The following is a 17,654-nucleotide window of genomic DNA, read 5'->3' as shown; positions in this document are numbered from 1 at the left end:
AAGATCAATGATGTGTGTGCCACAACAAATCAGTTTTTCTTATGTCCAGGTTCTGATGAAAGACATAGTTACTCCTGTCCCTCAAGAGGAGGTAAAAACAGTCATCCGTAAATGCTTGGAGCAAGCTGCTTTAGTCAACTATACTAGACTATCAGAGTATGCCAAAATTGAAGGTAAGGCAATTACTTTATGGTGTTAAAATGTTACTATGTTTCTGTGTGGGAACTATAGCTAGCAGTTATTTAAAACAATGAATTAACTATTTATGTGCTTGACAATAAAACTGAAGTCAAAGGGAATATGGAATTGGCTAGGAAATGTATTTGTGGTGTTTGTTTTTTAAGAATTAAGAGCAGAGGTTAGCGAAATCTTTCTTTTTCTAGGAAAAAGCGATGAAATGGTTAACAGAATCATAGCTTCTTCTGAGCACTGCGCGTTTGGTACAGCATTCATTCTCGTGTCTTTGTTTAAAAAAAATGAGAAGTACATGGGATGTCATGTTTGTAGCTGAAAAGGATAATGCTGCTAATTACTTGAGACAGTGGAGTTCAGGGAACAATCAAAATATAAGAAGCTAAGAAATGTTTTATCTCTGCTTAATTGTTTGTAGCCAACTTAAAATGTCTTTTTCTGGGATGTGTTTCACTGCCTTTGCTTTGTGAATAGTGGAAGTCATCAGTTGATCCCGTTCTTGCATCAGATTTCATTCTTGTCACTCTAAATCCAGCATAGCTGATATTATTGACCTTTTAAGTTATGGGGGAATAATAACTGGTGACCAGAGACACATGTAGCCATCAAAAAGACATTTTAAAACTTGCTGGAGGATATGTGTTTTGCTGGAGCTCGATGATCAGCTAGTTCTTTACATGTTAATCAGATTTCATTGTTACCTTGTTGGCTGCTATACAGCAATTTGAAACTCCTACACAACTTTACAAGTGCTTGTAACTGAAAGCTGTATGTTCAAAAAGAATTGTTTTACTCTGGATTTTGGTCTTCCGTTGTGTGTGAAATATAAAGCTTTACTAAAGCTAGATTCACATTGTACACCTCTAAGACATTACTGAAAGAAAAAAAAATCACCATCCGATTTGTTCCTAGCCCTTGTTTACATGAGGGCCTGGGTTATTATATGTCAAATTTTCTCGGTTCTGTACATGATATGTCCTCTCTTTTTCTATTTTTTCTGTCTGACAATGCAAATTGTGTACCAGTGGTAATGAATTCATTGTTATGCATCCAGTGAGAAACACTTAAGAATTGGGCACTAAAAGGATGTTTATCAACTCTTGACTTGGTAATGAGTGACAAAAATAGAGAAGGATTGAAGGTTTAATAAGCACTGTATTATCAGGCAATTTATCCAAGTACTCAACTTCACAGGATATGTTAATTGGTGTATTCTGTAAAATGCAATGTTGAAATAGACTTGACGACGGAGAAGGACTCAGAATCAAAAAGCAACTTTTGTTTTGATGGATGCTTCTACCAAATGCTGGCTTCCCTAGGTCTCTGTGTAAATATCACTAACCTGTTGGTAAGATTTGCTCTCTTCTTTCAGATAAATCTATGCAAAAACAAACTTTATGATCTGTAAGTAAAAATGCATTCACTTCCAAAGTAGAACAGTTAGTGTGTACTTTCCTTTTGTGCCTCAATTCTTCTTGGTTGTGTTAATTATCTGCCCTCTTTTTCGCACTGTGACTTTTAGGTCTGGGAATACTTTGAAGCAACAAACTTTTTTTTTTCCAGCTACCTTTTCAGAGAAATACTTCATTCCACACTACCTGCTCTCCTCTGCTTCTCTCCTTCCTTATTCGTGATTGGCCACAGCCACTTTTCTATATTGTCTCTATAAAAGTGGTTGTGACACCAATTTCAAAGCATGCTGGGATTGTTAATTCAAACAACCCAACATCCACCAGCTGCATGCATCAGGTTTTCGCTCATGAGCATAGTCCACTACAAGCTAAAATAGTTTGTAAAAAATAAATTATCTACATGTGATGCATTTCTCTATACAAATATGATTTTGACATTAAAAAGCTTCTATTTGAATATCCAAACATTTAAGAAATACTTGTAACAGCTGAGGAAATATCGGTCACAGCACTGCTTGAGGCTATGTTTATGAAGAAATACCTGTAAAAGCCTTAGATACTGAAGGCTAAAATCCTTAGTATCTTGGAGCCTTAAATCAATAGAATTCTATTTCCCTTTATTCATGATGTTTTGATCATTATATTCTTGCAAACAATTCAAAATAAACCTTTAGAATCATGGTCACAACCTCTTTTGTGACTCATGGGCATGCTGAATGGTTAATCCAGTAGATTTCCAATTTTAAATCTCCTTTTTTTCTTTTATCCTGTGTGTATCCCAAAATACTCTACAGCTATTTTCCTTTTAAGCTAATGTAAAGTTTTCCTCTGACCTATGACCTATAACCTCTTTACCTCTGACCTAAGCCTCTTGCATGCCCAAATCCTCTTTTATAGGGAAAAAGAGAGAAATGTATGAGCATCCTGTCTTCTGCTTGGCCTCTCAAGTGATGGATTTAACCATTCGTGAGTACCTACCACCCTCCTCTCCATGCTGTCTTCACTCTTTCTGTTTTCATTACTTCAAGAAAATCCAGATCCAAACCAACTCACTTTCCTTGCTTCAAGTCTTTTAGCATTGGCTTGTCTGTTGCTTCTGTCTGTGAAACCCAGTGTGAGAAGTCCAGTCACTTTTTATCAGCCTAAAACAGGTTAGACAATTAAGCCATTTGTTTGTGATAAACTCAGATTGTTTGTAAGTTTTTTCAGTTATTCTTTATGTCTGTGACCTGAATGCATTTTTACTTTGCTTCTGTGTAACCCCAATTTGTAAAGTGCTTTTGTCACTGGTACACAATGGAAAGGTAGCAGCTCCACTGGGGAACAATGAGCTAGAGGTCAGATAAAGGACATTTGGAAAAAGCCGTCCCTTTTCCTGTGTATAAGATCTTTAAACAATCCTGTGTATAAGATCATATGAAGCTGTCCTTTCTCTGTACATCAGATCTTACATGTCTTCTGTCTGTTATCTCTCAAGCAGAAATGCTTTCCTTGTTCTCTTTCTAGATTTTATTTATTCTTTTACACCAAGCTCTGGGTGGAACATATGAACTTGTTGCTTGGTGAGCTCGTGTATGTTCTCAGAGCTTAGTTCACTAAGTTTACTGATTTTCTATTTGTGCAGCATTTTCTTTCACCTCTGTGAAAGGAGTCTTTTTTGGTGATACCATGCTTCTTGGTGGTGGGAGTCACTGGGCAACTTATTTTCTTTTCAAATGTCATATATCACACATAACTGGGGGGCATTTTGGTCCACTTGCTCATTAATCCTGCATATCTGTTCTTGTTTCTCTCTTTTCTCTCCTTGTTGCTCTCTCTCTTTCATATAGAGAATCAAAAGGATGCAGGTGAACAATTGTATATGTATTATCAATTGCTAGGACTGTTGAGTTATATTTATCTTTGTTTTCTTTTTCATAGCTCCTTAAGATATGTACTCCTATAGACTGGAGATGGAGTTACAATAATACTTAAGGAGTTAATTTGTGCTGTCTCAACATACATACTATCTTTTACTTCTCCCTTAAGATATAGTGTAGAGCAGAAGTATTTAATAGTGAAGGTACAACCTAATATGGAGGTTTATTTATAGTGAAGAGAAAGTTTCTTGTTTTCCAAAGGAACTAAAACAAATTTTTGGCAGAAAAAAGTTTGGATGATTTGGCCTTTCATGTAAATCACCTAATAAGCACATTTATAACTAAACTAATCTTCATTTTTGTTTTTCATATCTTCTGTTTTATGCCCTATTTGGGAGAAAATGGTTTATTTGTTAATGTGTAACTAACACTACAGTTAGACAGAAGTCGTGTTTGTCTTTTTTGTTCGTAACATGTTGGTAACATGTAATGAAACAAGAGTGCAGGTCAGATAAATACCATTAAAATGGACTTCTTCTCAGGAGTGATTCTGGAGTCGCAACATGCCAATGTGTTCATTACTGTTACATACCCGGGTCCTTCGTTTGAAAGTTCTTGAGATCTGAACTGTTAGGGGTTTTTTCTAAGTCGGTATTTATGTGTTGTGGAAAAGGATACACTCGATTTCAAAACCTGTTTCTAGAAAGAAATTGGTTTTAAAAAGAAACACAGCATGTTGGGCCTAATTCTGCTCTGGGCTCGGGGGCGCCTCTTTCACTAATAGCGTTAGGAGTGGCCCCTCTGTTATTTGGCCCAGTATCTTTTCATTTTTTGTTATATTTGTGGTATTGGTAACAGGCCCTAGTAACAACAACAAAAAGTAATTGTTCAGAAAACAAAGCATGGATTTTCTCTTTATATAAGTCCACAAGAAGCACGCCCCAAAAAAGTAGTATATGATATTTTCAGGTGCACCCATAACAAATAATTACATTGGATTTAATTGAGCATAGATCCCAGTGTATCAGTAAAATAAGGACCATGGCCATCATCTTTTTATGACTAGACACAGACTTATGACTTGGTTAATATCAGGGAAATTAGATGGGGCATTTCAGAGGGCCCCATTTACCTAAAACACACAGGGTTTATGTTGCTTGAACCCAGCGAAGGACACACGGAGCCAAATCCTATTTCCCTCACGGAACCCTGACCTATTTTAACTAAATGGGGGCCAAATGTGAATGCTACTGCTCTAAATGTTTCTTTCTCTCGAGCAAGAATAAAATTGAGATACTGAAAATAACTGCATAACTCCCCCCCTCACCAAACATCACCCCCATGCATTTCCTGACTCCTTCCCAAAGTGCACCTAGCTTCTCCTCTTCCCTTTAGAAATAATGTGTGGTTTTAAATAGAACATTAAAGAGAATAATATGCTAAAACAATTCAGGATTAATAATCTGTGTTAATTATTAATAAAACAAAAACTCAGATGAAGGCGTGCAAAGCCCTGGAAGGGTTTCCCTCTGGCTATTTACAGGAATTGAGAATTCATTGTTCCTTTAGAAAGGAATTGCTGGAGCCTAGCATCCCAGGAGTACAAGAATTGTGAAATGCAGGGCAGTCATCAAAAAAGTGCTGAGGATTTAAAGGGCCCGATTCTCATTTACACCAAGACTATGTGACACTGCTATAGTGGTGTAAAAGTGGCTTTATTGCAAATGCAAATCCAACCCAGGGTATTTAGATTGTTTTACTTGGCAATTAATAGTTTACAATAAACTTACTTCTCCAGTTTTTTTGGACACAGTACTCGTATAATTCTGTTTGGATTTAGTCTTTGGTACTTGGTTCTTCTGAGGAGGACAGTGGAGGTGAGAAAAGGAGGGGAGCAGGTGGCAGCAGCAAATGGCAACAGGTGTGTTTGATGCAAACGCAGCAGGAGAATGAGACATGGGCATAAATGATGCAGTTAAAGGTCAGCCACAATGTAACAGCACAGCCTGGTCCAATGCACTATAAATGCTTCGCCACAAAAGGGGATTGGGCTACTGTTAACCTCATCCCCTCCCCTCTATCCTCCTCTTGTCCGAGGAAGCAAGGTTCCAACGAATGGGTTCTTCATTGTGTCCACAGTAGGCAAACAGACGCCCCCACTGCCTAGCCCAGTCCCTGTCAATGGGTGACACGTATTGTTAATGGTCCCTGCAAACCAGACTCCTGTGCTGGCTCACCTCCATAGCAGTAGCAATGGCAAATCAGCACAAAACCATTCCTGATGTTATTGGTGATCAGCTGAAGCTCAAAGCACATGGGGCTGGGAGAAGATTGGCACCAGCCCAAATGGTGCCAAGAGCTGGGAGCGCCCTTTTTATGCCCCATTCCCCACCATGTGGAGCAGAGGGCAAGCCAGCGGTGACCCCAGCAGAGCACTCAAACTGCCCAGTCAGAGCATCTTGGTGGAGGGGAAGAGGCTCCTCAGGGCAGCCAAGAAGAGAAATGAGCAACATAGAGAGACAGGCAGCCCTGCTCTTCCTTCTTCCAATCCAACAAGATCCCCAAGGAGGAGGGACGTCACTCCCTGCCCGTCCCATCGAGCCCCCATTCCCATGACCAGAGCAGGTGTTTCTTTTGCTTTCCGCTGCTGGGCAGGAGCGGAATAGCATTTGCGCTTACTCGAGGAGTCCGTGTTCCAAAGAGCTGTGCGGACTGTCTGCTGGTAGTGTGGGATTACTATTCAGAGCGGAGCCAATACAAATTTCTTCAGTTCCCAGTGGGCTTGATCCAAAGTTAATAGAAAGGCGGCCCATCAGCTTTAATGGGCTTTGGCTCTCGCCCCAAGACTCGAGACAACATGTAAATGAGTGACTCTTATCTGCAGCCTCTGATCAGCCTTTGCCAGGGTTCTTAACAGCAGCATTGTATCCTTGAACTAACAGGTTGATTCCTGGAGGCCTCCTATCTCCAAGCCACACACCAACACCAATTTATAATCCAACTCCTAATATATTTTTTACTTAAAATATTCTCAGTCTCCATGCAGCAGAAGAAACCCCATCCCCTCCACCACTGTTTTTGTGTCTGTTGTTTATTCTTTAGGGGTATGTCTACACTACCCGCCGGATCGGCGGGCAGCGATCGATCCAGCGCGGGTCGATTTACCGTGTCTAGTCTAGACACGATAAATTGATCCCCAAGTGCTCTCCCATCAACTCCTGTACGCCACCGCCGTGAGAGGCACAGGCGGAGTCGACGGGGGAGCGGCAGCAAGTCGACTCACCGCGGTGAAGACACCACGGTAAGTCGATCTAAGTACGTCGACTTCAGCTACGTGAGTCACGTAGCTGAAGTTGCGTAACTTAGATCAATTCCCCCCCCAAGTGTAGACCAGCCCTAAGACTCTCACTAGTCACTTAGGGGAATCCCATTAAAGCCTTCCCCCACTGTTTAATGTCAGTGGATTGTCCCCTGTGCAGAGGGCAGCCGTGGCTAGTGATGAGGGAGTCAATGGTTCCAAGTCCCACCAAGTGAATCTCATCTCTTCTTCAAAACAACCTTGTGACAGATGCTGTGCTTCTCCCCTTCTCTCCAGCAGCACCACGGGGAGAGCGGCTGAGCCTCAGGCTGGCCGAAAGTTTTCCATACAATTGTTTTTCGATGGAAAACCGGATTGTCAGCTACACACATTTTTTTTGTATGAAAAGTGTCCGTTTTCCACAGAATTTTCTTTTCTATACACACACAGCCCCCAGAACTGACACGTTTTCACGTTTCAGTCAAAGCCAAAGTACTTCAAATCAGATATTCTGCTATGGTGACCCGTGGGATCTGTAGTTCAATTTCCTCACGTCCCCATTCTCCTTATGGACAGGGCTCCCCAGCCGGTCTATGTCTCCCACGATGCACCTCCTCACCCACCAATCGGGGAGACCATGGAGCATCATGTGAAATGTAGTCTGAACAAGGGGCCTGGCCTATAGAAGAGAATGGGGGAATGATGCACCCAAACTTATAACTCCCACAATGCACTCTGGTGGCATTTCAGAACCAAACTCTTTCTGTTTTTGTTCAAAATACTTAATTTAATTTTTTTATGTTTTTCCCCCCAAAAGTTAAGATTTTCAGAGGAGAAGGATAACAAAATTTCTGACCAGCTCTTCAGCAGACAGTGGGCTGGTGGAGGGGAGAAGTATTTGGAAACATCTAGCTCCTACAATGCAGCAGCCTAGGATGTGGTCGGGGCGGGAAGATTGGTGGCCTCTAGCCCCTGAGATACCTCCAGACTCTCAGGAGCAGCAGGGGCCCAGAACTGAGGCAGGGGGAGGGATGAGCAGGGGAAGCCTGTGATTTCAAAGAGGCATTGGCCAGGGGCTAGCGAGGAGTTGAAAGGGGTGCAGGACCCACAAGAAGGGAGAGGGTAGGGAGTGGTTGGGGCTTGCCTGCTCGTTTTCTAGAGCAGTGGGGGTTGGAATTACAGACCAGGAGCTATTGGGGCTAGGGCAGGATGCATTTACCAGGGGGAGGAAGGGCCCCAAATCATTTAGTCACTGACATTATTTGGAAGTTCAGAATTGATTTTGTGTGGGGAGGGTGGGCTCAGCAATATATTTGTAAGGAAGTGGGGAGGAGATGTAATTGGCAGACGCTCCACTTCTTTGGGGCATCATCCAGCACTGATGAGGCTAAGCACGAGGCCTAAGCACCACATGAGTGCCACCTGAGTCCTCAAAATAGGGCTTGAGTGGTGCAGGGGCCTAGTGCTGACCTTAAACCCTGGGCTGCCTGTCCCCTTTCCTGAGCTTGCTCGTTGTATTCCTGCCGTGTCACCAGAGATAACCGTATTCTGTGTGTTGGCAGGCGGATCGCCACGATTCCATAGCCTGCATGAATCGTGTTGGGGAGGAGGGCCAGACCACCCTGCGCTGAATGGCATGCGGCCATCACAAGGGAGCCTGGCAGACCCCAAGCATTATTGGTCTCCACTAATGTGAATCCCGGAATGTCTCACAGTTCAGCGCTCACAGAGTCAAATGTGTAAGGCATTCGTTTGAGAGAAATACGGCCGCTGAGAAACGCAGAAGAGGCCATTTTGCCAAACTCATTTTTTATAATTACAGCTGGGTGGATAACATGCATTGTTTTTTAATAAATATTAGCATTTTTAAATGAATTCCCTTCAGCCATTCTCACTCCCCTTCTGTAGTCGCTAAGTTTTACCGGTATGGCTGTTTGTGGGTCTCATACTCAGAAGTTGCATGCGTAACCCACATGCCTCCTGGGTGTGGTGCTCTGTCCCATCTAGTGGTACCGAGGCCACTTAGAGAGAGATTAATGAGTCTGCTCTACAGCTTTAGCTAAGGGCTATGTGGCTTTTAGCTCATGCAGTAGCGGCTCATGCATTTAGCTCCAGAGGTTCCCAGGTTCAATCCCGCACAGCACCCACTGGGGTCTGTCAGTGTTACACATGCACAAATCCATCACCCTGCTTGGAAGAGTTTACCATCTCTAGTGAGTAGCACCCAAGAAATATTACAGAAAGTATGTACCCAAAATAACGGTGCCTTTTTTTTTAATGTGTCTGTTACACTAGTTGCTGTATACAGCATCCTGGGAGAAAACCCTGCAACCTTTACTCACCTAAGTAATTCATATTCTTACAAGTGGTCCAATTGCCAGACTAGGCCCTATAAGTTTCTTATTTGTCCGGCTAATAGCTGGGAGGCAACAATCTGCCAGCTAGTGAGTGAGTAACACCAGGCTGATGCCTTTCTGTTAATAACTCAGATTTGTAAGTCAGTCAGACACACATTAATGAACACGATAAAATATTTCTCGGGTTAAAGCAAATTAATATTGGAATGGAATAAAAAAAATAATGGGGAAGAAAAAGTGTTGGGGGAAATCAAGTGAAACTAAATCTGCCTCCCTGAAAAAAAATTGCCGTAGTACTGTTGAATTTAGTGAACGTTGTAATGTTAAAGCATCCAGAGCTGTTCTTCTAGCAAATTACTGGTGCTAAATATTAACCCAAAAACTTCAAGGAATCAAATAAGGTTGTACATATATAGCTATCTGGGAGTCACATCCAGCAAAGCACTTAAGCTCATGTGTAACTTTACCTAAGTAGTGGCATTGAAAGTCATGGGACTACTTGTGTGCTTAAAGTTTAGCATGTGCTTAAGTGCTTTTTTGGATCAGGGCCAAAAAAAAATTTTAATTTCCTTACGTTACAATCATAGGGCCAGCAAAGATGGAAGTAACACAAAAAGTCTCAGTCTAGAATAGAAGTAGCGATGAGATTTCTTCCTGCTGATCCAAAAGGTAAGAGAAACCACTACAGCTAAGCCATTCCCGGCTGCTGTGATGAGATTCCGGCCCTGCAGCCGCTGCTTTACTCAGACTTCAAGCAAAAGCCCAGGATTTGGCTCTTAAAAAGTAAAAGAAATAAAAGCATCGAACACTTGGTGACTCAGTGAGTTGTTTGGCCTCACCATAATGAACCTGCCTTCATACATGGCACACTCCATCACATGTTACAATTGGGTGTGGTCGTTTCTCCCCAAGAGAAGGCTGCAGTATGCTGGGCAGGATTGAAGTGTATTTGGTGGAATGAGGAATCTCTCACTCACCCACCGGGACAATTTGCTGACAACCACGCAACAAAAGTCTCTTTTAAGCCGTCTCACGTATATTTTAATAGTGACATGCGAAGGCCTGCACCATTAGGTATCTTTGTACACTGCCTTCTTTCTTTTCTCCTCTTCTGCTTTTGGCGCTTCCACAAAAATAGAAAACCATTGAGGTTGTACTATCCAGGCTTGTTCAACAGCTTCAGGATCCAGATGCCAATAAAGCCTGAAATATATTTTTCATCTGGGTATTGTAGGCATCTAGGTCTGGAACAATCCATAGATATTTCAGCTGCTGGCAGTGCAGTAGCTGGAAACATATTTGAGGCTTATGCAGGGTCAGATTACTGCAGGACTTGAACTGCCTGCTTCTCCTGGATGCAGTTTTCCTCTGGCTTTGGTACTGTTCTGAAAAACTGTCTGTCTCTATGACACGCCAGTCACATTATGGGAACCAAACAGAGTAAATTGTATAGAGAGGTGTTACCGTAACATGGCTAATGGATGCATCTGGGAGCCAAGGTATAGTAGCTGTCTATTAGAATTACCTCCCATCCTGGGATCCTTATGCAAACTTCCTTTTGTAATGTTTTGCTGTGAAATAGTCTCTTTAAATATGTGAGCTGAATTTAAGGGCCATCAGTATGTAGCTGAGTTGACTTCCTCTTGAAACGTTGAATCCGAATGAAAATCTGTAGTATCATTCCCTAAAGGCATATAATTTTCATTAGGTGGGGGGGTGTACGGAACATTTTTGAGAAAGGGGCCCTTCTGGTAGATGGCAAATAAGGATCAAGTTGTTTCTGGAGTTGATTGAATAGATTTGTTTCAACTGCTAGCAGAAAAAAATAATGTTTTTAAGCCAAGGCTCTACATTAAATCATTTAACATCTTAAAGGAATGCAGGGCATGTGTGTCTGAAACTTTTACTCTTTAATGGATGGTTTATGAGAATATATTTGTCTATACCCTGGTAATTTCTATAACACTGTCAGAATTAAAAGCAACCACAAATCCACTTTGTGTAAACCAGCAGCCAAATTAATTTACCCCCTCCCTTGGAAAATGCAAGCAAAATGGAAAGAACTTTTGGCAACAGAATGTCCAGATAAATATGCCAGATTCCTTACAAACAAAATAATTAAAATAGTCACAATACAGTACTTGGGCTATTAAAAATGTGTTATTAAATATAACGGTAACTATAGCACCAGTATATTCATGATATATGATTTGTCTATGTGTATGCAGAAGGAAAGGCTATTTTCATAGAATTTTTGCTATGCTGATATTGTAAACTATATGACAGATGGGTCAAGTCCTGATTGCAGTATTCTAACATTTGGAATAGCAAGTAACATATTTGATAGAGCTGGCAAGTTTTATATATGATTCAACCCAGAATATAAAAGCCACTAGAATTCCAAGTTGAAAATAATTAAATGAGCTGGAAACAATCAGAAACCACACATTTTTTAAAGTGACAGATTTTTTTACATGTTTAAATTGCACGAAGAATGCAAGAATATTTTATAGCTCCTTTTCACCAACAGTGGTGTTTAAGTCTGAAATCTGTAATTGGTCTTTGCAAAGCAATTAATTCCTATGTTCATTGTTTCGCTATTAAACCTCACAATAGTCATTGGGGCACCTTCAATAGGGAACCTTTCTTACCATTATAGGGTGCAAAAACCAGGCAATATTATTTCAGATTTCTCACACACACCTGTAAGTTTTAAATTATCATACTAAACTCCTCCTTTTTGCACTTGGCTACATGAAATACAATTAGCATACCACTGAATTTTAAGCATCTTGATTGCAAAGCACTGTAACATCATAGAATCTGGTGACTTCTAAAATGTTTGTTGTCAAATGGTGTTATAATTGTGTAATACTTCAAGTAACGATAAGGAGCTTATTCCATTTGTGTTTTATCATTTCTGCTTGCTTTTCTTTCAAAGTTTACATCTTTTAGTCACTGTTTATGACGTCGTATGTCTCTTTACTTTTGGTGTGTCTCTCTCCATCACTGACAAACAGCTCGTCCAGCTAAGCCTAAACGTAAGCCACCGGCTGGGCCATCACCATCCATTCAAACTCAGCCTAACATGATCAATCAGATGCTCAAAGGCATACCTAGACAAACACCAAGTACTGTCACCGTTTTTCCTTTTTTTTATTCAACCGTCTTCTAGTTTAGTGTTTTTTCGTTGTTTTAGTTTAGTTTAATATTAGGAAGCTAGTTCTACTGTAAGGATTTTTTAAACTATCTAGCACAACCAAGTAGGCTTTTAGAGACGTAGAAATAGTAGTACTTATTTCAGAATGTCCACATTTTCTGTCTAGCAATGTCTGACATATGCAACATTTTCAAATATCAACGTCAGCACAAAATAACATTGTTGTTGCATAACATTTTGCATGATAACGATGAATATGTATGAGCTTTAAACGATGTTGTATGAAATGTTTGATAAGTATATGGTATACGTTTCATTTAACTGTCAGTGCTCCAGCTATCTCAACAGAATATTCTGATGTATAGTAACTTACCCAGGGAAATATTTAAAATAAGAAAAAAAAAAAAAAAAGATTGACATCTGTTGGCTGCCAAAGTTGATAAAGCAAAATATTTTCTTTAAAGACAGCATCTCTGAGCAGTTGTTCTTATTAACACTTTTGTCTTTTAGTTGTGTTTGAGAGCAGATCACTGCCACGAATGAAAGAACAAACCATACCAGGATTTATACTGCTTGTGTTGCAGTCAATGTCAAAGCTCCCATTGACTTCAGTGCTGTGGGGAAAGCACCCATGTATTTTGGAAGGTTTTTGTGACCTGTTATTGCACAAAAGAAAAACGCTGTCTCTGCTGAGGCATTTGCATGGATAAAAGAAAGAATGACAAGTTAATAATTAGCTCTCCATTCAGTATTTGCCTTGAGAAAATATGTGAAAGGAAACATGGGGAACACTTTTCAAACTGGGGCAGGGGATAGGGTGACCAGACAGCAAGTGTGAAAAATTGGGACGGGGTAGGGGGTAATAGACAAAGCCCCAAATATCGGGACTGTCCCTATAAAATTGGACATCTGATCACCCTAGCAGGGGATGACCCTAAAGTCCATATTTAGTGCCCAACCCATCAGAACATCTGCACAAAAACTACTTCACAGGATTGGGGCCCTTGGTGCCACATAAATAGAAATGATCTGATTTTTAAAGGAACCGAACATCTATTGCTCCCATTGATTTTAGGTTTAGATGCTCATCACTTTTTTAAAACTCAAGGCACCGACATAGATGCCTAACTGTGGACTTAGGTCCTTAATTTTAGGCTTCTGATATTGAAAATTTTGACCATTGTTTTTAATGAGAAACCATTTAACTATAGGGATGTGTTCAAAAAAAGTTTCAGGTGAAATCCTGGCCCTGTTAACAGTCAACATCAAAACTCCCATAGACTTCAGAGGGGCCAAAACAGCTTCCATAATTCTTCCAGGCCCCGATTCAGCAAAGCACTTACATCTTTGCTTAACTTTAAGTTCGTGTTTAAGTCAATCCGGTACGACTAGAATTTTCTGCAGCATCTTAAGGAGATAGGCAGCCAGCTCCAGTTGAATTTCAGCTGGTTCCCTCTGGCTCCTTTGAAAATCCCAGTCTAGTGCCTTGGGATGGGCCATTAAGTGCTTTGCTGAATTGGGGATTAGTTAAACTGCATTTACACCACTTTAATTCTGTAAGGCCTGGTCTACACCTAAAAGTTAGGTCAACATAACTACAGCTGTGTTTCAGACCCCTGCACACTATAGCTCTACCAGCCTAACCCCCAAGGTAGACACAGAGTGCTTCCATCACCCTACCTATTGTTGCTCAGGGAGATGGAGTTCCTACAGTGATGGCAAACCCCTTCTGTCCCTGTTGGAAGCATCCACACTATGGCACTACAGCAGTATAGCTACGGTGCCATCGCTCTGCCCCGCTAGTGCTGGCATGGCTTTAGGGTGCCTGCAGAGGGATTTAATGCAGTTTAACTTATCCACTTTAAATTCACATGTTTAGTGAATTCGGGTTAACATTCCTGAGTGTTCCCATGTAGACAAGCCCTAAGTCAGTTTTTCACAGCTGTGAGCCACTGGTTTTTGTTCTTAGGGACCCATCTCATGGGCTGCCTACACTACAGGCCTTCCAGTGGCACAGCCACTGTAAGCTCTCCCGTGTAGCCTTTCTATGCTGATGGGAGAGAGCTCTCCCATTGGCATAATTAATCGCAGCGAGCAGCGGTAGCTATGTCGGCAAGAGAGCGCTGTCCACACCGGTGCTTTTATCAGTGAAACTTATATCAGTCAGAGGGGTGTGTTTTTCACACCCCTGACTGACAAAAGTTTTACCAACAGAAGTGCTAGTGCAGACGTAGCCACTGTTGCCTTTGCCCAGCTCCTTGGACTTTTTCATTGATATCTGGATTATTAATGAGTGGTGGGGTTTATATATTTATTTATTTATTCAGATTTCTAATGAAATATTCCGAAAGGTGTTTGTCTACTGTACATAACATTTAATATACTGATGCATAAGCATTAGTATAAGATGTACATAAGCATTAGGTTGACTTCATTTTAGAAGGTTTGGAGAATACTGCAAGATAGTATGAAATAGCTCTGCGTTTTCTCCACCTTCCTTCGGTATTTGAACTCATGTGTGATTTATTTAAGGGATTTTATGCTTTAAAGTTGAATATGTTTTCCCATAAAACTGTACTTATAAACACATGGTCTGATTTACCACCGTGTCCTTCCAACTTTACTCAAGCATAACTCCCTTGTTTTCGGTGTAGTTATATCTAGGAGTAACCAGTGGTGAATTGGACCTGCAATTTTTATTCTATATAGTTGGGCCCACGTATAAAGTTTCTACAAGTTTGACATTTCTTTTTATTTTATTCCCCATTATATATATAAGTAATATCTCTTAAATGGGTAAAATCTTTCAGAACAGTAGAATCTTTTTAAGCGCACCCATTGTATATCATTGAAATTAATGTATCACTGTTATATTCAACAACTTATTTTTTTAAAAGCTCCATTTAAACAAAACTCTAAAAATTATGTGTACGTCAAATATATAATAGCACAGTCTAACCAGAAAGATACATATTGTCATTCTGTTAATAGATAGATGCTGTCTCTATGGAATTTGCTGTTCTATTAATTTGAATTAATAAAGTGTCACCAACACAAAATGGAAAGTAAAACAATTCATATAGTATTTTGAAATTCAGAGCTGGAGCACTGTGTTTTCATAGTACAAATAACAAATGTGGCTTTACGGTTTGCTCAGTACTAATTATAGAGCATTTAACACTTGCATGAAAAGATTTTTAGAGTTATTAACTATTATGGAACTTTTTCCACTTAAATCTATTGGCCATACGTCTAGCCTCTCGTGTTTCACTCCATTTTAACTCAAGTTCTTCTACTACAGAAAATGTAGGCCGGTTAGTCACTCCTGCCAAAAAGCTAGAAGATACAATACGTCTGGCAGAACTGGTAATTGAAGTTCTACAGCAGAATGAAGAACACCATGCAGAGGTGAGTAGCAGGGCTCTAGCATGACTTTGGACAGGATCTTGTTGGTTTTGGAGAGCTTTGTCCATTTCGCTGTGCTGAATGTTGAACCACACCATGTGGTTTCATATCACTGGTAAAGCCACCTGGTCTTCTTAAATAACTGTCAAAATATAATTGCAGAAAAAATAAACTTGGGGAAGTCAGTTTTTAGAGGAGGGGAGAGGTTACGCAAAATTGGCCAGATTCTGCTCTCGTCAGTGAGAGCTGAATCTGGCCAACCCACCGGACTAATCACAATATAAAGTCTGTCCACTTTCAAGAAGGGTCATGGGTTTCCAAAAAGTCATGTTTATACTTCCAAGCATAATGAAATGAATCAGTTTCAACCCCATCCAAACAGCATTCCCTTGTCACCATTTGTGTAGCAAAGAAAAAGCACCACAAATGTTCACGCTATTTTTGGTCTGTTTCTTTCTATATAAAATTCTTTTAACAATTTTTTTGTTTCTTTTTTACTTGTGTCATTGGATATGATGATCTTCTTTTACTCACTGTGACTTTTCAGTAAGCTACGCCTTTCTCAGCCTGTTTGGAGTATCCTGGTTGTGCTGTGGCTGAAATGAATTGTCCTCTGTTACTGAATATATAGGTTATCCAATACTTAGCAAAATGAAAAATAGCTTTATTCTTCAAAGCCGTCTAGCAGAAAGATTCTTGTTTTAATAAGACTTTTAAACAGGGAATCCATAATCACTAAAATATCCAAAATATATGAGAACCTCAGTAGCATAGGTCTTGATCTTGTGACCACTTAAACACGTGAGTAATTGCATTGAGGCATATAACCTCATTGATGAGATGTCATGAGATTTTCATCTCGGTGGGACTACCCACATGAGTAAAGTTACACGTGTGTAAGAATATACAGGATCAGGCCCTTAGTTCTCTGCAAATCCAGTACTCTGTGATAATTGTCGTTAAGCTGATCATTTTCAAACTCAGATTTAACCATTATTTGTTTATAACTTTAGTATTGTTACAATCATTCACTATTTTCTCTTCTCCTTCACATTTTTAAATATATATATATATATATATATTGCATTAAATAAATTTGATAAATAATGTCACAATCACCGAAAAAAAATCATTCTGATGTATATTAAATTTACAGTACAATCTAACTTATTTCTACAACACAACCATCCACGAGTCCCAACTAATGCCTGATTGCATATTTAAATTTCCTCCCTGTTTTTCTACTGTTCATTCAATCTTGGATGATCCTGGCAGGGGAAAGAGGTATGTGACTAAACTGAATGAAATGAGTCACCTCCTGTCATATTTCGTGCATGCCCTCTCGGTGCCATGTTTCCTAATGGGATTTTACCTGGGTTATCCTTGCTTTGTAACTTTGATCCAAGGAATGTAACAGCAACTTCAGAGTGACTGCTTGTGGAATTGGTAGCCCCCCACAGAGGGGTAAATGTGGGACAGTATCCAGTCCAAGCATGTAACAATGAGTATATTTTACAAGCACTGCAGTTACATCCCAACACAACCCTTACCTGCCTGGAATCTTTCCTCAGCCTGTTGTTACCTATGTTGTTCTGCATTTACCTGATCTATAGTACACCACTGCAATTATGAAATAAGTAATAAACAGTTAGGGTGACAATAGTCTTCCTTTAATTTTGTCTTTGTGTGTACTGTAGTAGATATACAGTCTTTATATAGAGAGAGAGAATATACTGTGGTGAAGAGTGAAATAATCTTTATTTTCGTTTATTTGGGAGGCTAGCTGTAAGAGTCGGAAAGAGCAGAATGCCACAGAGCTACATGTGAATTGTGATAGACTGTCTACAGAAAATAATACTTTATTCCACTCATCACCGTCATATATTCTATGTACACACTGTAAGGAAAGAACTCTCTTTGTTTTTTAATGCTAGTTATTTTTATAATGGCAGTATGTTGTGAGGCAAGTGG

At 40.1% G+C, this 17,654-nt stretch overlaps 1 protein-coding gene across 12 annotated transcripts in view; it reads left to right on the top strand.

The window, feature by feature from the left end:
- Positions 1-17,654, top strand: part of CADPS (calcium dependent secretion activator) — a 358,046-nt gene that overhangs the window by 260,857 nt on the left and 79,535 nt on the right. For 4 of the 12 annotated variants that reach the window (XM_026650419.2, XM_026650413.2, XM_026650410.2 and 1 more), the window contains 3 exons: positions 50-173; positions 3,434-3,451; positions 15,580-15,686. In XM_026650419.2, coding sequence (XP_026506204.1) covers positions 50-173; positions 3,434-3,451; positions 15,580-15,686 — 249 coding nt within the window. Of the gene's footprint in view, positions 1-49; positions 174-3,433; positions 3,452-15,579; positions 15,687-16,958; positions 16,968-17,654 lie in introns of all 12 variants that reach the window. The other 8 variants (XM_026650412.2, XM_026650411.2, XM_026650409.2 and 5 more) reach the window with 3 other exon arrangements.

This window comes from Terrapene carolina, unplaced genomic scaffold (genome assembly GCF_002925995.2).
Source record: "Terrapene carolina triunguis isolate 2854851 unplaced genomic scaffold, T_m_triunguis-2.0 Scaffold89, whole genome shotgun sequence".
Taxonomy (NCBI): domain Eukaryota; kingdom Metazoa; phylum Chordata; order Testudines; family Emydidae; genus Terrapene; species Terrapene triunguis.
This window is presented reverse-complemented; position numbering and strand designations above follow the sequence as displayed.